The sequence below is a fragment of the Pipistrellus kuhlii genome, unplaced genomic scaffold, assembly GCF_014108245.1.
Source record: "Pipistrellus kuhlii isolate mPipKuh1 unplaced genomic scaffold, mPipKuh1.p scaffold_m20_p_4, whole genome shotgun sequence".
In the NCBI taxonomy this organism is placed as follows: domain Eukaryota; kingdom Metazoa; phylum Chordata; class Mammalia; order Chiroptera; family Vespertilionidae; genus Pipistrellus; species Pipistrellus kuhlii.
Window position 1 is genome coordinate 71286909 of NW_023425540.1, and position 18857 is coordinate 71305765.

Below are 18857 nucleotides of genomic sequence, written 5' to 3' on the forward strand. Positions count from 1 at the left end.
TACCAAAAATATATTTGCTGGCTCAGTGTCTCTGCAACCAGCTAGCTCCCTGAGCTGTCTTCAGCCAGAGAGGAGAAACTTCCTCTAAGGTTTCACTCCTCTAAGGTTTCTTTGTAAGAGATTTCCTTTGCCTGGTTTAGTTTTATATGGGAAGGAGACTCCCTAGTTCAAGGATATATTCTACTTCCTATGCTTAGGAAAGGGTTGAGAAGTGGCTAAAACCAAGATGTCTCTGTGGCTGCCAAACGCCCCCTGGCCCCATGTTTATTGTGAAGTGTGTAGGACCAGGGAATTTAGGGAGCAGTGAGGGCGGGGTGTCAGTGAGTTGGAACAGGTTCTGTGCCTGTGTGGCCCTTCAGTCAAGAGAAGAGCCTCCTAGGTAGCACAGTGCTCTGGCTTCTTATCTACTTTGCATCTCTGCCAGGCCCGGGGAGCCCATGACTTTAACCACCATATAGGGTTTCCAAATGGATGTGAGCCAATTCTTCCCCCAAATAGTTTTAAAAAGGGTTGGTGCCACTCAACCCTCCCTTTTGAGCTGAAGGAGATGGGTGTTGTGCCTGGCGTTTCCCTCACCGCCCCTTGGGAAGGACGCTCAGACCCAAGGGGACGGGTGAATAACCGAGAACAAAGTCCTAATAAAATAGTCACTTTTATTTCTTAGCAAAACTATTTCCTCCGTGAGGGGGTATTTACAAGAGAGAAGGGAAAGAAGGTAAATTCACAGCGATGTGGAGGGGCTGTGGGAGGCCCACAGGGCAGCAGATAGACACAAATGGAACTGGGGATCTAGGTGGGGACAGCGGGAGCTCGCTCGCACAAGCCATCCGCTCGCCTGCGCTGGCACTGGGATAGCCACGAGTGAGTTTGGGAAGTTCGGGCTTTGGGCCCAGGAAGAGGTATGACTGGCCCTCCTCGCAGTCCGTCGGCGAGGCGGGGCGGGGGCCGAGGGCGGGGCTGGGACGCATGCAAATACCCAGAGGGACAGGAGCGACACGGAGGGGGGTGACCACGCGCCGCGGTGGCGCTCGGGGGCGGGACCGGTCACGGGCGTTGGAGCAGCACGTGCTCGATGTAATTCTCCAGCTCCTCCTGCTCCTGCAGCCGGCGCTCCTCCGCCTCTGCCTCCGCCTGCGCGCGCCGGGCCTGGGCCTCCCCGCCCGGATAGTGGCGCGAAGGTGGCAGGAGGGCATGGTGGTAGTGGCGGCGGCGCGAGGCAGCGGGCGGCTGCAGCGTCCGCGGCCGGATGTAGTTGGGAAAAGGGTGGTAGGGCCCCGGGGGAAACACCTCGTTCTCCTCCCGATCCCAAGGCGGGAGCACCTCGTTCCAATCCTGCAGCTGGTCTCCAGCGGGGACCGGGACGGGGGCGGGGGCGGGGGCGAGGGGCGGGGGCTGCGGGGAGCGGATGTGGGTGGGCACGGGGGCAGCCCGTGGGGGAGGCACGGGCTCGGGAGGGGCGTTCTTCTTCCGCTTCCGCTTCTCCTCCACCTCCTCGATGATGCTGACCACGTCATCTGCCGGCAGGTGGAGTTTGGTGGACAGCTCAATGAGGCTATCGATGGTCTGTGGGTCCATCTCGTCGTCGTCGTCCTCCTCCTCTCCGCCCTCCTCTGCCCCCTCGGCGTCCTGCCGACGGTGGCCGGGCATCTCCTCCTGGGAGCGCTTGTCCTCAGCGGCGGCTTCCCTGTCCTCCTCCTCCTCGGCGAACAGTAACGCGTTCTGCCGCGCCCTCTCCGCCTCCTCCGCCTCCGCCTCCGCCTCCGCCGCCTCCGCGTCCTCTTCCCCCACCCGCTCCTCGCCGCCGCGTCTCTCCTGCTCCACCTCCTCCTCCCCCCGCTCGCTCTGCCGCACCTCCGGCTGCAGCCCCCGACCCCCCAGGCTGCGTTGGCGGGCCCCACCCTGTAGCAGATACTGGAGGAGCAGGTCCGAAGCCAGGTCCGCCAGCCGCTCCTCTTGCGCCGCGGCCTGCCGGGTGGCCTCCGCCTGCCGCCTCCCTGCCTCGACCTGAGCCAGCCCCTGCTGGAGAAGGCGCTCCCCCGCCTCGGAGCCGCTCAGGAGTGAGCCCTCCGGCCGGTGCGCCTTGGGGAAGGGGGTGCCCAGGCTTTGGTACGCCTTGGACAGGGGTGCCAATCCCTCGCCTAGGTGTGTTTTGGGGGAAGGCACTTTTTCCCGGAACTGGTGGGCTTCGGGAAGGGGGCGGCTCTCGGGCATGTGGACCTGGAATTGCTGGGGAGCCGCGGGTGGCAGGGGCGCGCGCTCCGGGACGCGCGCCTGGAACTCCCCCCAGGAAGCGCGCCACACGCGCTCGGGCCCGGGGCTCTCCAGGTTGACTCGGGTCAGGGTGTGCGTGCGAGTTTCCGTCTCTGCTGCTGCGGTCTCCTGCTGGCGCTTGGCATTGCTCGGACTGAAATCTCTCAGTTCCTGGAGCAGGGCAGCCAGCGTCTCCAGCTCCTCAGAGGGGTCGCTCGCCTCGGGACCGTTCTCCTGAGTCTGAGGGCGAGGCGGGGCCGCGGGCGCGTGAATCTCTGGCGCTGGGAGGCTGTGGGTCTGGCTTTTCACAGTCTCGGTTAACAGAGCTTCTGCTGCTTCTTCCGCTGGCTTCAGCTGGGAGCCGCTGGGCGCCGGGGGCGAGGCCGGGCGGTCCAGTGCCTGTATCAGCACTGCGGCCAGCGCCCGGGGATCCACACCCTGGAAAAGCTCTCCCTCGTCCTGCGGCTCTGAATTTCGAGCGGCTCGGACCTCTGGGGTGCGACCACCATCCTTCAGCCCGGGCACTGCGACCCCAGCTACGGATTCTTTATGCTCGGAGCTGAGGGGAGGTGACTGTACCTCAAGGCGCCCGGGGGGCGCTCCTCCCAGCCCCTTAATCAGTACAAGGAAGCAGAAGAGGGCGGAAACTGTCAACCTGAGCGATTTCATGACCGGGGGGCTGCCGGAGGCTGAAAAATAGGAGGGAAGGAAGGAAAGAAAGAAAGGATTTCTTTAAGAATTTTCTGCTCTCTGATTCTATATTCCTTTCCCCCACCTTTATAATCAGGAAATGGGGTTTCCCCTAACCTTACCCAGAAGAGGGACCTTCAGGCGCAAAGAAGGAAGACGTGCCAATCTCTGGAGTCGTGTAAATGGGAAAATGCCCACAACCCTCGCACCCACTGTGCCTCCTCGCCCCCTTCTCTGAGCCATCTCATTGCCCGCGCCCACGTATTAAGCAGTGAGGATAACGGGGAAATCTCTGCTCCCTCCCCACAGGACTCTCTGGATGGTGCGTGGGCGACTTCAGCAGCAAGAAAAAAGCGGCGTCTCCCCACTTACCAGGGACCCTTACAGGGGGCTCCCCGATGTGTTTTCAACACCCCCATCTGGGAGGAAAGAGAACCCACCCTCCCTCACACCCACCGCCGCCAGGGTTGGAGGGACAGACACCGGAGTATTTACCAGCTGGTGTCACGGCGCAGGAGGTGGAGAGGAGGGTCGAGGCGGGGTGGGGAATGGGGAAGACCGGAACGCTTCCGCCTCGGCTCCAGAGGTGGTGGCCAGGATAGGACCGCTGGTCGAGGTCTGGCGTCCAGTAGGCTGGGCTCCGCTGGATCCGGGCTGCTCGCTCGCTCAGGCTTCAGCACGCTGGACAGCGCCCGCGCCGCTGCCGCCTTATAAACGGGAGCGCGCAGTGTCACGTGGGATTGCCCCGCCCCATTGACGTCACTGTTCATTCATGGGGAAGCGGGCGGGCGCCTAGAGGCGGGAGGATGCCCAGCGATTGGAGGAAGCGGTGTTCTCCCGGCCTGCGACTGCGCACTGGGGTCCTCGGCTGGAGGGGCGTGCGCTAGTGGCGCTCCGGGGAAATGAATGAATGAATGAATGAATGAAATGTCGAAGCGGGCGGGGTTGGGGGCTATGAATGAATGAAGGAGGGACAAGGAGAAAAGGATGAATGAATGAATGGAAAGGTGGATGCAGAGACACTGCAAGACTGGAGGGTGGGTTTTGGCTAACAATTTGCAGCGGCGGGAGCCCGCATCGCGAAACGGATGGGGCACTCCCAGGTCTGACAGGGCGCCAGTAAGAAATCCATGGCTGGGGAGGGGAAGGATAAGGAATCCAAAGCGGGATAAGGAATCCACCCTCCGATCTCAGGGTCCATGGGGAACACGCCCAAGGACGGTGTGAACCTGAGAAAGGAGAGGTGCGGGCGCTGTACGCGGATCCGCGGTGCGGGGTGCCGGCCCTGGGCCGGAGCAGATGGGTGGATTTTGCGGTTTTGGTAATCCCACCGAAAAGGGTCCAAGTTGGAAGAGAAGGGAAATATTGAGGATGTGTGTGGCTCTGTCATGTCTGTACACTGTCGGTGTATGTCTGAAGAAAAAGGTGTGTCTGTCCAGTTGCCTCTATGTTGGCGCCTCTGCTGTGCCCCCCTTTCAGCCCACCATTCCCCATCCCCCTTCAGTTTCTTTTCCTCTTGCTCCCCCTCCCCCCACAAAGGACGTTTGGAGGGCAAGAGCAAACCAGGTGGGGAGGGGGTTGCGCAGGTGGGGGGCGGTGGCTCAACTTCAGCTCCCTCCATGGCTTGAAGGGAAGGTTGAAACATGTAAGGGGTGGGGGTGGGCCTGCAACGTCAGAGAACGCCCCTTACTGCAACCCGACCCCTCGACCGTATCTCCGGCCAGAAGGGCTGGGGCTAGGGGCATGGACAGCTAGAGGTTCCGGGGGGTTGGGGGCGATGACGCACAGATTGCGCAAAGAGAATCTATCAGCAAGCCGGGTCCAGTGAAGGGAGACCAGTCGTGGGCGGGGGTGGAGGGGGGACGGAAATGGGGAGGGGGCAGAGGAGAGAGGAGGGAGCCAAGGGGAGCCGCCAGTGCAGGAATGAAGGGGAGGGAGGGGGGCTTTGGTGCAGGCAGAGAGCTGTGCGGAGGCGTGGGCAGCGAAAGGGGGGAGTTACAATGACACACACCAGACACACAGAACTGCGGGCACAGGGGTACCATGGTCACACACAGGACTCAGATTGTCAGAGCCAGTCCTCAACCCCCTCCTCATCTCTTCCTACCACTCATCCTCCTCCTCCTCCCCCTCCTTCTCCTCCTCGTCCTCCTCCTCCTCTTTCCTCCTCCTCCTCTTCCTTCTTCCTCTCTCTCTCTCTCTCTCTCTCTCTCTCTCTCTCACACACACACACACACACACACACACACACACACAATCACTCACGTGTTTTCCCTCTATAGCCAACAGTGGCTTCTCGGTTCCATCAATGGCTCCACTTTCCCAGAAGAAAGCCCATCAGCTCTGCGAGGAAGGAGGTGGGGAGGAGGAGAGAGAGGAAAGAGAGAAGACAGCAGGAGAGGGAAGAAGGAAGGAGGGAATCTGCAAAAGGTAGAAGGACCAGGCAAAAGGAAGAAAAAATGCTGACAGCCAAGGTGACTGCGGAGATGCCAAGGAAAGAAGGGAGAGGAGGGGGTAACAGACCCCACGACAGTACCTCACCCCCACACACCAAATCTAGGATGTCCTGCTGCCCTGTACCCCCCTGATTCTTCCTTTCCCTTCCCATCTCCCTCTTTCCCCCGTGTGGTTACTGAGAGCATTGGAATGAGGAGGGGGGTCACATTACCTTCCCGAGGAGGATGAATCAGAGAGAGATGGTTCCGACATCTGGAGAGGGGGAGGGGAAGCCATCCCAGAGCCAGGCAAAGCGGGGGAGCCATGGAGGAGACTGTGAGGCTGATGGGGCTAAGCCACCAAGTGTGAGGGGAGGCAGGCACCTCCTAGAGAAACTGTGTTACTGTGGGCTCATGGATGTGGACACGCACCTCTGTGTATATGCACATGTGTGTATATGTGCACAGAGATTAGTGAAATAAATGAGAGGAAAGAAAAGGAAAGGGGGTTGGGGGGGCCAAGAGTGGTCGTGCTCCGATTTAAACACGCTGTCTTTTCCAGTGTGTGTGGTTGTGTTTTTGCCTGTTTCCAGGTATCTGTGTGTGACTGGGTGTGGGTTCTGAGCCCTTCTGCCAGTATACCTGGGTAGTTAAGAGTCTTGAGTCTGGAACATGTACCTGGGTTGGTGCGTTGTGTGTGTGTGTGTACAGGTATGTCTTTTGCAGTTCTCTGGGTCCTTCCATGTCTGTTGGTATATGTTAGAGGTTATGTGTGCTCTTTCCTGCCCCTTCCCCACATTCACCTTTTCTCTAGATTTCTATGCCATAAAGTCTCAGAATCCAAGCCATTCGTCTGCAGCCCTCAAGTTTGGGTCCTTGCCCCTGTTTACAGAGCGTTCCTCCATTCCTCCCCAACTCCCATGCCTCCTTTTCTGCACTCTAGACCAGAAGAACAGCTCAGAAATTAGCATCCCTAGAGCCTCAGCCATCTTGGGGTGAGGGAGGTGGCAAGAAGGTGGGAGTCCCAGGCACCGAGGGCTATAGGCTTGATGATTCCACAATCTGGTTCTTGATCCCTCTTATCTGGGTCTGTTTCTGCCTCTCTCCTTCCCAGTTCCCTACCTGGGCCAGTTTATTCATGAGCATTCTACCTCTTGAAGATGTACTGTGTTCTTCAGACCTTGCTGCCTTTAGGGGTTTCTGAGGAAGAAGCTGGATTGGGGACAGGTTCCTGGGATCCGGGAAAGAGGGAGTTGACAAGGAAGAAAGAGAAATGGAGAGAGAGCTGGGAAAGGCAAAGCTGAGATGGGGATCTGAAGGGGATGCCTGGCGTTTGCTCTGGGTTGTTTGTACAAATGCATCTCTCTTTGTCTTTGTTTCTGAATCGCTCGCTCTCCAGTAGGGTAAGAGAAGATGGGGTCTAGCAGAGTAATGATTCAAGCTAAAGCTTTGGAAAACCAGGAGAGGGAAGCACTGGGTCTTTCCCCTGAGAGAAAGTTCGGGAGAGAAAAAGAGCAAGGGCTTGTCCCCTTCCCCTTTCCTCCTCTGCCCCTCCCCCCCATACCTCCAGGTTCCTCCTCCTTCTCTTCCTCTCCCCCAACCGGTGACTCACCTCTGCAGGCTTTCATTGCGTCAGCCATGGGGGCGGGGGTGGGGGAGTGAGGCTGGGCAGGGGAACTTTATGAGAAGGGCAGGGGTCTCCACTTGGGAGGGAAAGAAGCTGCTGACCCCCCCCCCCCGAAAATGACCCCATTAGAATGCATTATTGCCCTATCCTCTGCCACCCCAGTTGAGTAGAGTTCGGAGTCCTGGGAAGGGGTCTGGGAGAGGGCTGGGGGCCACTGACAGGTCTGGGAATTATAAGTAATAGGAAGGGGCTGCTCACCCTAATTTTCAGTCCCCTGGTCCCATTCCCTCATACTCCCACCCACTCCTGAGTGGAGGAAGGGACCAGGAAGCCGGGGGGAGGACAAAGCCGCAGAGATGAGTCACCAAGAAAGGGAGAGAGAGGAAGAGACAGAGATGAGGAGAGACACAGAGAGAGACAACTACTGGAGAGACTGAGAAAAACACACACACGCCATGAAGGAAGGTGATACCCACAAACTAACAAGAAAAAGGGAATTATTTGCTTCCATAACCCCGAGTCAGCCTCCTCCAACACCCACCTGTCACACACACACACACACACACACCATCATTCAGAGTTACATTGACATTCTGAGACACACCCATTTACACAAACACAATGTCACACCTAGCCTAGAAGACCCATGCTGAGGATGTGACAGGGTAATGGAGATTTGCGTTGAGAGCCTTCATTCTTCTTACATGGGATAGTGGAAGGAGGTAAAAACTCTGAAGGTATGTGACTTCAAAAACCCAAGATGCGGATCAGGGACTCAGAGGCTACGCCTTACACACACGACAACACACACACACACACACACACACACACACACACACACACACACACACAGTTCCTTGCCTCCCCAGCCACAGCACACAGCAACATATCATGCATCGTCCTCATCAAAGACACTTGGGAGTACCTGATTCTTGGGTACACCAGCCACGATGTCCCGAACTCATCTCACCCAGACACCCTCTTACTTGTACACACATGTACAGAAACGCAGACACACAAAGACGCCCATGGACACACACGGACGGAAACCACCTTGCGCTGCCTCGCCCGCGTCCGCGCACGTCCTAGCGCCCCCGCGTGGTACTTTTTGGGATTGCAGTCATCACCACCCGAGGTTGAAGCGGCGGCTCCACCTTCTGCATGGTGCCCACCCAGGAATGAAGAAAGCAAGGGAAGGAGTAGAGAGCTGGGAGTTAGACGCCTGGATCGTGAGGCTGAGAGAGGATGGTCCTGGATGCCAAGGGGAACTTGGAGGAAGAGCCCAAAGAATTTGGCAGCAGCCTACAGCCAGGTGCAGGTGCCCAGTCCAGTCAGGACCCCACACCACTGCTCACCTTTCTGCTTCTTGTTTGCAGTGGGAGCAGGCAAGGGCTAGCTTCCCCTCGGGGAAGTCATTAGCCCTTTGCCACAGGGCTAAGATCCTAATACAGGGGAAAGGGGAAGGTAATGGATGTCATGAACCCCCCCTTCCCCTACACACACACACACACACACACACACACACACACTGAGAAGTAAAACAAACACATGGTGGACTAAGAATCCGCTTTTATTGCAACATAACCTTGATTGAAGCGACAGGAAGAGTAGCAGCAGGTCAGGCACAGGAGAGGAAGTGGGACAGTGTGGAGCAGTGGTGCTCCTCTGCCCACCGCCCACCTCCTGGCACCCATCCCTGTGAGCCCTGTGCTCACTGTCAGTGTGTCCTTAGCAGCAGTTCATTGTCCCAACAAGTAGTTTCAAGCTATCACCGTCAAAGAATGAGGCTTTGGGCCTGGGACACCTGGCTTCTAGTCCCTGCGAGGAGGCTCCCAACTACTGCAAGGGACTGGGAAGTCACTCTGAACTTCCTGGGTCTCTGTCTCCTCCCTCTGCAGTGGACGTGAGGATGCATGTAGAAAACAGTGCTGTGCAAATACAGCTGTTAGTACATGCATTTCTTTCTTTATTTTAAATATATTTTTATTTCAGAGAGGAATGGAGAGGGAGAGAGAGGGAGAAACATCAATGATGAGAGAGAATCATTGCTTGGCTGCCTCCTGCACACACACCCCCACTGGGGATCAAGCCCACAAACCTGGCATGTGCCCTTGACTGGAATTGAACCCAGGACCCTTCAGTCCACAGGCTAATGCTCTATTCACTGAGCCAAAGTGGCCAGGGTGCTACTTGCATTTAAATAGAAGACTGTCGAAGTCCAAAAAGTGTAAAGGAACTAGAGAAAGGGACGAGTGTCCAGAAATACCTGGAGGTGGGTTCCAGTCTCACTAGAAAGCAGCCTCACACTGGCTGAGGGACTTGCCCTCCACTACAGCAAATCCTCCAGCCTGCGCCCCTGGTTGCCAGCATTAGGAGGGGGCCTGTGAAATATCAGCATGGTGCAACATTGGAGGAAACCCCAGTTAGAGGGTGCAAGCTCAAAAAGGTGACTCACCAGAGGGTATACAGGGAGAGTAGGGGGAGCATTATAAATCTATTTCATTTCCTGGGTCTCTTTCCATATTGCACACATGGTGGGTGATAAAGAGATAATTGGGGAAAGGAGGTGTCTGGGAAGTCTAGAGAGGAGGAAGGTGGGGGTATAGAGAAAAGGGGAGGACACTGATCTAGAGGCACAGAGCAGTGAGGGGAGCCCGGGCAAGCTCTGAGGGCTTGAGGCAGCTGTGCTCCTGGAGAGGTGTTGTCAGAAGGGAGAAGCCAGGAAGGATAGAGTTCACTCCTAGACTAGGACAGGAAAAAAACTCTGAAGTCTATGATGGAACAGATTCTTTGCCCAGGAAAGGGAAAAGGTGGACAATAGCAATGCAAGGGGCTCCACCAAACTGGGTGGTTCTGATCTGGCAGCGGACAACGGAGAGGTACAGGGGAAGGAAAGAGGGACCAGCAGTGGGAAAGGATAGGGGGCATGGGAAGGGATGGAGCTTGCAAATGAGGGCAGGGCTTTCTGGGGATCAGTAAGGGGGCAGCATCTTCTTCAGATAGTAGCGACTTCACCTGTGGCCTCCAGCAAGTACTGCTCCGTGTAACCTTGGACCAGCTCAAACCCCAAGCTGACCTGGCAAATATAAGCCAGCTATGACCACAACTGGGGCGCCAGGAAGAGCTGGCACATGCCGTTGACACCTGTGATGCTTGCCATGCCACCACTTGCTTTTGACAGTGCCAGCGGCCCGCAATGCCACCTGCCAGAAGCACGGATGTGCTGGATTGGACCAAAAGGATGCCCTGCGGGGGACACAAGTGAGCACCAGGGCTGGCAGTGGGAGAACTGACAGGCTGGTGGGGCCTCGGCCTCTTCGTATCTTCACCCCCACATCCACATCCACATCCAACGGGCTCCCGCTTGAGCCCCATGGGGACATATATCGTGCGGTGCAGGGTGAAATGGAATATGTGAAAGCTTGGGTCCCCCGGGGATAGCAAGGACGAACCAGGGGCAAAACCTCTGAATAGGAGAGGTGAGGTCAGTGTGGAGCGTCCAGGGAGCTGGGGGTGTGGGCCCTTGAGTCCCTGGGAGAGGTGGAAGTGAGGCAGCAGATCAGTGGGTAGGAGGGGAGAATGGAGGGGGAGGATAAAGGCTCAGGTGTTGGGTTCCTGAAGGGAGACAGGGTAAATGCATGGGAGGCGGGGTCACCAAGGTCTAGGCTCCTGAGCTCTTCAGTCTCCAGAAGTGAGGACTGAGGGTTGGCAGCTGGGAGTCGGGAGCTGTTTGACTTCCCCTTGGCAAAGAGGTCTGGGTAAAGACTGGGAGTCCCAGGGCAGGGTTCCCATCAGTAGAACCGGCAGAGAAAGAAAACGAGTGACTGGCTGAGCCTGGGGGAAGACGCCCAGCCCCTTTGTTTGTCTCACCTGCTTGGTGTTTGGGCGGTATTTCTTCAACTCCCGGGGGTCCCGCTGGTCTGGAAGGCGTGCCACCTTGACCCCTGAGCGCTGCCGCCAGACCAGCTGCAAGCAGAGGCTCTGCACCAGGCAGGCCACGCCCTCACCGCGCTCTCAGGGCGCCAGGCGCAGCCCCTCCACCAACGCTGTCTGCTTCTCATCGATCGAGTGCACCGACTCCCCAGGCTGTTAGAGGGCCCCTTCCCTGCCTCTGCCACTGGGGCTCACAGGGCTCGCCTCTTCCCACACGCTGAGCGCTCCATCACTACTCTGGGCGCCGGGCCAGGCCTGGTACCTGTCCAGGGAGCGCTCCTCATTACTTGGGTCTGATTCCAGACCTGGCAGTAACGCTCATTGCTGACTGGGCAGGCCGCTCTACCTCTGGAGATGCAGAAGCTCCGGATGCAAATGGGTCCCTGACCACTCGCCATGCCCCCTTTCATTGGCTCTACCCCCAGGAGATTGCCTCGCCTCGGTCACCTGCCACGCCCCTTTCCTATTGGCTTCTCCGGGAGCCCATCTCAGAACTGGTTCCGCTCACTCACATAACCAGGCTTCTTTGTGTGAGAAGTCAGTCTGCTTAGGGCTCCTGGCCCCACCCTACCTGCTCCCATTCCCAGCCTACCCCCACCCCACTAGCTGCCCTCTTTTTGTGCTCCTGTCCCAGAAACTCCTCAAACAAATCATCAAATACCAAAGTTTTCACCAGTCCCTCGTTATTCTTTTTTTTTAAAAAAAATATATATATATATATTTTATTTATTTCAGAGAAGAAGGAAAGGGAGAGAGATAGAAACATCAATGATGAGAGAATCATTGATTGGCCATCTCCTGCCTGCCCCACATTGGGTATGGAGCCTGCAACCTGGGCATGTGCCCTGACCCTGGAACTGTGACCTCCTGGTTCATAGGTCAATGCTGAACCACTAAGCCAGCTGGGCTCCTCCACTATTCTTGAGTTCTAGGTGTCCCCTATTCTCCCCCTCACTGGCTAAGGATCTGAATACCCTACTCTTTGATTGCAAGCCTGCTCGATATCCTCAGCAATTTGACAAGGGCTGAGGGAGAGAGGCTCGCTTACCTCTCCTTCCTAAGATTCAGACACCCAAACACGGCTTCACCCCTTTTCACCTAGGCACTGCCCAGTTCTCACCACTTCTCTGGTGTGCTTGGCCAGCACCGCCGTGAGGCTGGGATCCTGGAGCCAGATGTGGTAGCAGCCGAGAAGACAGTCAAGGTCACCATAGATGCCCCCGAAATGGCCAGCACTTCCTCAAACTCCGGTTATGTGGCCACCACGAGTTCCAACTGCTCAGTCTCAGTCTTGGGCCCACATCCTGGCCTGGGCTTGGCCCCAGAACTTGGCCCCCAGAGGTTTCTTCTCAGCCTCCATCCCTAACTCGGACTTGGACTATGTCCAGGCCTCCTGTGACCGGTGTTCCGAGAGTAGCTTCGCATCTGGCTCAGCCTCACTTTCAGGCTTAGGGACCTCTGAGGTGGCTACACTGCGGCCAGCTTCCAGCTGCATTAACCTGCAGAAAGAGAGAACCCAGCATTGGGGTCAGAGTCTGCTGTTTCCACATCTGGCCTCCTCTATACAAATAGTCCCCACAACCCCTTGCTACACAAACAGTGCTGCTCCTCCTCTCTCCACAAAGACCTTCCTGGGAATAAAGGGCCTCCAGTTCCCCCCCTCACCCCAGCCCCAAGAAATCTTTAAAATATATATATTTTATTAATTTTTAAAATATATATATATTTTATTGATTTTTTACAGAGAGGAAGGGAGAGAGATGAGAGTTAAAAACATGGATGGGAGAGAAACATCGATCAGCTGCCTCCTGCACACCTCCCACTGGAATGTGCCCGTAACCAAGGTACATGCCCTTGACCGGAATCAAACCTGAGACCTTTCAGTCCGCAGGTCGATGCTCTTTCGGCAGCTTGAAGAAGTCTTAATCCTATCCTGCTCTACCCAACCAGGATGTGTCTTAACACACACAAAATCAGGGCCCTGTGAGCTCTCCAGAGACTAGTCCCTGACCTCCTCCATCCCTAGTCAGTCCCAGGACTCAGAGGAAAGAAGGAGAGTATAAATAATGGCGGGACCCTCCTCAAGCGCCCTACCACCTCTCTATAAGAGCAACATGAGGAAAAAAAAAATCTCATAATCTCCACTCCCTTTTCCAGGACAGTTTCCAGGGAAAGTGGAGGATTCAACTCCCACCTTCTTTTTACCATTGTCACTTATCATTCCAGGGCAAAGGGAGGGAGATGCAGACTCAGATACACACACACACACACACACACACACACACACACACATTGCTGCCCCAGTTCCCTCCACACCAGACACCCACATTCAAACATAAACCAAGGGAGTGGACACATGGAGAGCTCCATTAGAAAATTTCAAGCCATTCCTTCCAGGCTCAGCAAAACCACTTTTTCCTTCTTCCTCGAGTATGTTCCCTCCTTAGGGAGACTTGGCTCCACTCCAGTATGAGATGATCACCTTGGAAAGCGTTCTGCTGTGGCTCCAGCAAACCAAATGTCCACCAAGATCACCCATGTCCCTTCCCATTTTCCTTCCCTCCAAAGATGGAATCCCTTCTTTTCTCTCTCTTCCCTTTTCCTCCTTTTAAAATTTGTTCCTGTAATCTTTGCCCCATCTTCCACACAGGACTTTCCCTGTCCTTTCAATTCATCAAAGTGTCCTTTTTGGGTCAGTTCCCTGTGGATCTGGCACCTGTTTGGCCTCTGGCTTTTCTCTTTTCCCTGCCTAGAGACAGGGCCAAAAAGAGAGGCCCTCCTTAAGTCATGAGGACTATTTCTAGATCTCCTTCCTCCAGACTGATCAAATTCCCCTCCTCTCTCTTTCCAGCCAATTATAATACTCCCCCACCACACACACACACACAACCTGCATCTCATTAACCAACAACCTAGGGGACAACTACTTTGTGGGTAGTGATATTGGCTTGGTTGGATTAAAACAAACAAACAAACAAACAAACCCAAGAACATTACCAATGCTTGGGAGAGGCACCAAGGGGTGGCTTAGGGGTGATTTTAGCTTCCATACCATAAACAAAACTTATGTGAACATAGAGCGCTTGCTACACAAACAAGATTCAAAACATGACCACCATCTCCTTCTTTCTTTTCAATCTGATGCTGATGCCTAAGGCTCTTCCAGGTAAGACAGTTCAGAGGCACAGGCTCAGAGGATCAGAGGCACAGGCTCCGAGGCTCTCAGGGCCCCAACTAGGGTCATTAGAGACCACCAAGTTCAAACCATTCCTTTCACATTGAGGAAATTGAGGCCCAAAACTGTAAGTTTTTCTGGCTTCCAGGTGGGTGAGGGAGGCAGGAAAAACAACACCACCACACGCACACCCACACACACCCACACACACACACCATTTTAATGTGTCTGTGTGTATGGGGGGGCGTCCAAACCTAGTCTGAAGAGCAAAGATAGGAATCACTTGGTCCTTGACTGGAATCAGAGGTCCTAAATACTAAGGGCTGAGCTGACTCAGAATCAGAGGTGGGATCATAGGAGGAACCCCACTGCTTTCCCTCCCAGTGTAGCGATTTCTAGGCCAACAACACGCACCAGACTCCTTGCCTCGGGCTCTGGGGATGATGGTTAACTTGAGCAGGTTATCTTGCATCTCCAGGCAACCTCACCAGCTATCCATGGGTCCCTGGAAAATGCAAGCTGGTAGGTGAGGAGTAACATCAGCAATTTCCCCCTCTGCTCCTAAGGGGGCCAGAATGTGAGCAACTTGTAAACTGGACCACATCCAATAGATCTAAGACTTTATGCTTTTCTTTCCCTTCCTTGCTTTCAAGACTATTTCCAATGGTGTCTCTACATCTCCGACTAGGTTGTTTGTAAGGGGAAGGGGTGGGATAGTTCCCAGGGTCACAAGGAAGAAAGAAAGGCTTGCCAATTTAACACCCATCTTTTCTTTCAAGGCACTCCTCTATTCCTATTCCCCTTTTTGGAGACACAGAGATTCCAAGGTCCTTAAACCTTGAAGGAGGTGGGTGCTGGGAAAAAAATAGGTTAGGAGTTCCAGGCCAAGCCAAAGCTGCCAGCAGGCTCTACAATACTTGCTCCACTTTCTGATCACGTCCCACCCTCCAGGATGATACCCTCCAACCCACTCCTTAACTTTAATTCCCAGAAAGCGTTTAGGCAGAGGCAGCCCTGTGTCTCCAGGGCACTCTGGGAAATGTAGTTCAGGCATCTCTTGGGGTAGCAATTTCCCTTGCCATCCATATCCCCACATCCTTGTATCTATGAATGGTCAATCTGGGGAGAAGGAGATGATTGAAGTAATCACCGGGCAAGCTGGCAGCGCCCCATCCCATTCCCTTCATCCCCCACCCCCACCTCCATCCCCCAAATACTGATGCCCTAGAAGTCCCAGCTTTTGGGAACTGGAAGGAGAGGGAGCAGAGAGCAGAGAGCAGAGAGGCGGAGACAAAGAGAGGGCAGCTACACAAAGCGCCCCAAGATGCGAGGGGCGCAAAAAGGACTAGAACGGGGGCAGAAAGGAGACAAAGGCAGACAGGAGATGCGGCGGAGAGAGGACGTGAGAGGGGAGCGGGAAGAGGCATGGATGCCGAATCACAGGCATGACACCTCATGACTCAGGGCTCAGCTGACGCCAAAAAAGTTCGAGCACAGCACCCCCTAACCCAGGAGGCCTATAAATAGAAAGCATCGTGACACACCCCCTTCTCCCGGCGGAGTGGTGGGGGGCGGGGTCAAGAAAGGAAAGAGCCAGAAAAGAGGCTGGACCAGAGCAGAGACCTGGAGAAGAGGCGGGGGGAGGAAGGATGGAGCCGGGCAGAGGAAGGGGGTGCCTCCGGGGGCCTCAGCCGTGGGAGACGTGTCCCTCAGCTCCTTGCAGGAGTTGGGATGTGGGGGTGGTGGGGAAAGCAGAGTGGATTGAGACCACAAGAAAGCTATCTAACTTGGCAGGGGTCCGTCCCCCTGGGCAGCAGACTCTGGGGTCAGGGGGGACCGAAATGGCGCCGGGGTGGAGGAGGCTTATGGGACCGCGCATCTGAGACCGGGGGCGAGGGGCGGCCTCGGTCATCCGGCCAGGGAGTGGGCGGGGCCTGGGCCTGGGGGCGCCCGGTCTTTCTCCCTCGGGGGGCGGCGGCCTGTGCAGCCCCCATTCCGGGGAGGAGGCCAGCGCCCTCCGATCTCGCGGCCCCCCTACCTCTCCGGAGCCGGGACCGGGGTGCTGAGCAGCGGAGCGGGATGGCCGCGCGGACAGCGGACGGTGCCGCGAAAGGGGGTCACTTCGGAGCCCAAAGGCTCAAGTTCGGGTGACGCGCGGGAATCGCGAGGGTCCAGACTCGGGGAGTTCGAATGCGAAAGGGCGGCTTGCGGGCGCCGGCGACCCGTGCCCGGGGTTGGGGTTCGGGCCGTGTGCGCGGCTCCCGCGGCCACGCGCGGTGGGGCCCAGGCCGGCGGCTCGGAGGGCAGAGGGCCCGGCGACGCCGGGGAAACCCGGCCCGGATCCGGAGCGGACTTCGGCCCTTGGGCGCCGGCCAGAGTGGGGCGGGGCGGGGCGGGGTGCGGGGGAGCCGTGGTCCCGGCCCTGCGGATGGGATTGCATCCCTGGTCCTGGCGGGGGAACGGCCCCGAGGGTGGGAAAGGTTGTTGGGTTTTGGGGGAAAGGGTGTTGGGCTTAGTGATTGCCGCTGGCCCCCAAAACCTGTGCTGGATTCTGAGGCTCCGGGGATGATGGTTAATCTGAGCAGGTTATCCTGCATCTCCAGGCAACCTCACCAGCTGTCCATCCATGGCTGTCTCCTCCAGGGCCACCCCTGAACGTAACCCCTTCTTCCTTCCTCCAGAGGACAGCTGACAGCGGCTAGGAAAGCACGGCCCTGGGGACTGGGTCCGAGAAACTGGTAGAGGACACTGGAAACCCCTCGAAGATCGGGAAGCGAAGAGACTCCAAGAGATGGAAGAAACCGAGTCCGAAAGGAGCGGAGCGAGGCCGAGATGGGTCAGACAGGCCGCCATTCCCAGGGTCGCAGAGCGGCCTTGTCCCCCAGGTGCTCAGCTCACAGCCTCTCGTTTCTCAGGGGCCGTTGGGCAGCACGCAGAAGGGGAGACCTTTGGGCACAACCCCCGTGCACACCTGGGATCTGAGTACGCGGGGCTCCACACGCCAAGCTTGCCACCTGGGGCGAGGAGAGGAAGGATGGGAGGAGAAGCACAGTGTGCACCTGGAATCGCAAGGGTAGCACTGTCCCTGACTCTCATAAGCATGTGGCCCAGCCTCTGAGGCCCTCCCACCCCCCAAAGTGAGATACATACACGGGCAGTTCTACCCCGCAAAGAGCCAGGGAATGGTGGATGGGAAAGCCCTTTGGTAGCTGTAAAGCTCTGTAAGGAGTATTACAGTCAGCTGAGAATGGGACTCCCACCCTTGTCCTCTTTCCAGGACCTGCCCAGCTCCCAGGCTCCCCGCTTCCCACCAAAGTTGATCCCTCGCCCACCTCATCCGTTTTTATACTTTCCAAGATGAAGACTCCATAACCTGGTAAACTGAGCCCATGGGCTGAAGGTGATGAAATAGAGCAGTGTTTCCCAAAGTGTGGTGTGTACCCCCAGGGGGACGGGAAGAGTTTGGTGGGGGTACACTTCACACCGGAGTTTGGTGGGGATATGCACTGCACTGTGCTTAGCTGCATCTAATTCTACGTTCTCACGAGGGGTACTCAGTGTTACGAAAATTATAGAAGGGGTACACATATGTCAAAAGTTTGGGAAACACTGAAATAGAGGATTGTGTTCCTTGACTCTCATTCACCACGTAGTTAAAGCCATAAGTCTCATCTCTTGAATTCTAGCTTCAGGTCAGCCAATAAAGTAACACACAAAAAAAAACACAGCCTTTTTTTTTTTTTTTTTTTTTTTTTTTTAATAGAACTCCTGGTCCCCATTTCTGATTTTTGAAACTGCTAACATAGTAGGATCTCCCAAAGCTGCAGTCAAGGTGGATATGCTCAATTGTGGGAAAGCACCTCAAAAAAGTTAAAGGTATGAAGGAGATGCAATAACATCCTAATTTCTAGTGGAAGAAGGGAGATGCAATAACATCCTAATTTCTCCCCCTTTACCAGAAGCTTCAGCTTCTGCCGTCAGAAACTCTTGGACTGATCCAACATTCATGTACTTCCAGCTCCCTCAATCAGGCTTGAAAGTTGCCCAAAGTTCCAATTCCCTAATATCCAAGTTATTCAGAGCAACATGTCACTGCTCACTGGCCTGTCAAAAGCCATCTGGTTCTAAAATCACCATGTTCAGGCTCCTCCATCCTGACTGCCCAGGAGGGTAGGGGGCAGTAGTGATAAATTGAAAGGTGACTGATTAATCTCCTGGCTGCCCTTCCCAGCAAAAGAACCAGAGGCATTCAGCATCCATAAGTGCTCTGAGGATACAGGGAGGAGGGCCATCACCCTATGCTACATGCTTTGAAATCTGCTAAGATCAAGGCCAGTGGGGGATGGAAGGCTTCTCAGGCCTGTAGCCACTACTGGTTCTAATATGTATGAGCCATAGAACCACTTAGCATATTTGCAAAGCACTGTGGCTTAATCCTCAGAACACCATAGAACAGGTGGGATTATTTATTCATTTTATAAATGAAGAACGTGGGTTTCATGACTTGGGCGAGGTCCCATAGCTGGCAAGGGACACTATCAGGTCTCAGACCCTATTGACCACTCAGCCCTCAGAGGTCAAGTGTACCCTGTGAAAGCATGAAATCACTTTACAAACTATAAATCACAAAACAATGTCAGTACTAGAAATGCCGGAGATTTCCATTAGTCACTGAACTTTGTAAACACTGTCTTGTACCTTGGGCTCCTGACTATTGGCTTTAACCCTCATGCTGGGCTTGTTTATT

The 18857-nt window shown here is 55.6% G+C and overlaps 2 protein-coding genes and 1 long non-coding RNA gene across 3 annotated transcripts; all 3 read right to left on the reverse strand.

Annotated features, from left to right (window-relative positions):
* Positions 1-639: 639 nt before the first annotated feature.
* VGF (VGF nerve growth factor inducible) lies at positions 640-3652 on the reverse strand. Its single transcript, XM_036410309.2, has 2 exons — positions 3436-3652; positions 640-2939 (listed from the first exon to the last, which is right to left on the reverse strand). Exon 2 carries the CDS (start codon positions 2917-2919, stop codon positions 1045-1047), a length of 1875 nt encoding a protein of 624 aa, XP_036266202.1. The 5' UTR covers positions 2920-2939; positions 3436-3652; the 3' UTR covers positions 640-1044.
* A 5471-nt stretch (positions 3653-9123) lies between these two features.
* NAT16 (N-acetyltransferase 16 (putative)) lies at positions 9124-16518 on the reverse strand. Its single transcript, XM_045571724.1, is given in 7 exon segments — positions 9124-10291; positions 10684-11088; positions 12023-12159; positions 12162-12262; positions 12315-12434; positions 14525-14615; positions 16149-16518. Coding segments are annotated over 5 exon segments (1053 nt in total). The 5' UTR covers positions 12431-12434; positions 14525-14615; positions 16149-16518; the 3' UTR covers positions 9124-9997.
* A 945-nt stretch (positions 16519-17463) lies between these two features.
* Positions 17464-17841, reverse strand: LOC123651151. Its single transcript, XR_006739652.1, has 2 exons — positions 17721-17841; positions 17464-17504 (listed from the first exon to the last, which is right to left on the reverse strand). It is a non-coding gene; the product is annotated as an uncharacterized LOC123651151 (long non-coding RNA).
* Between the last annotated feature and the right edge of the window lie 1016 nt (positions 17842-18857).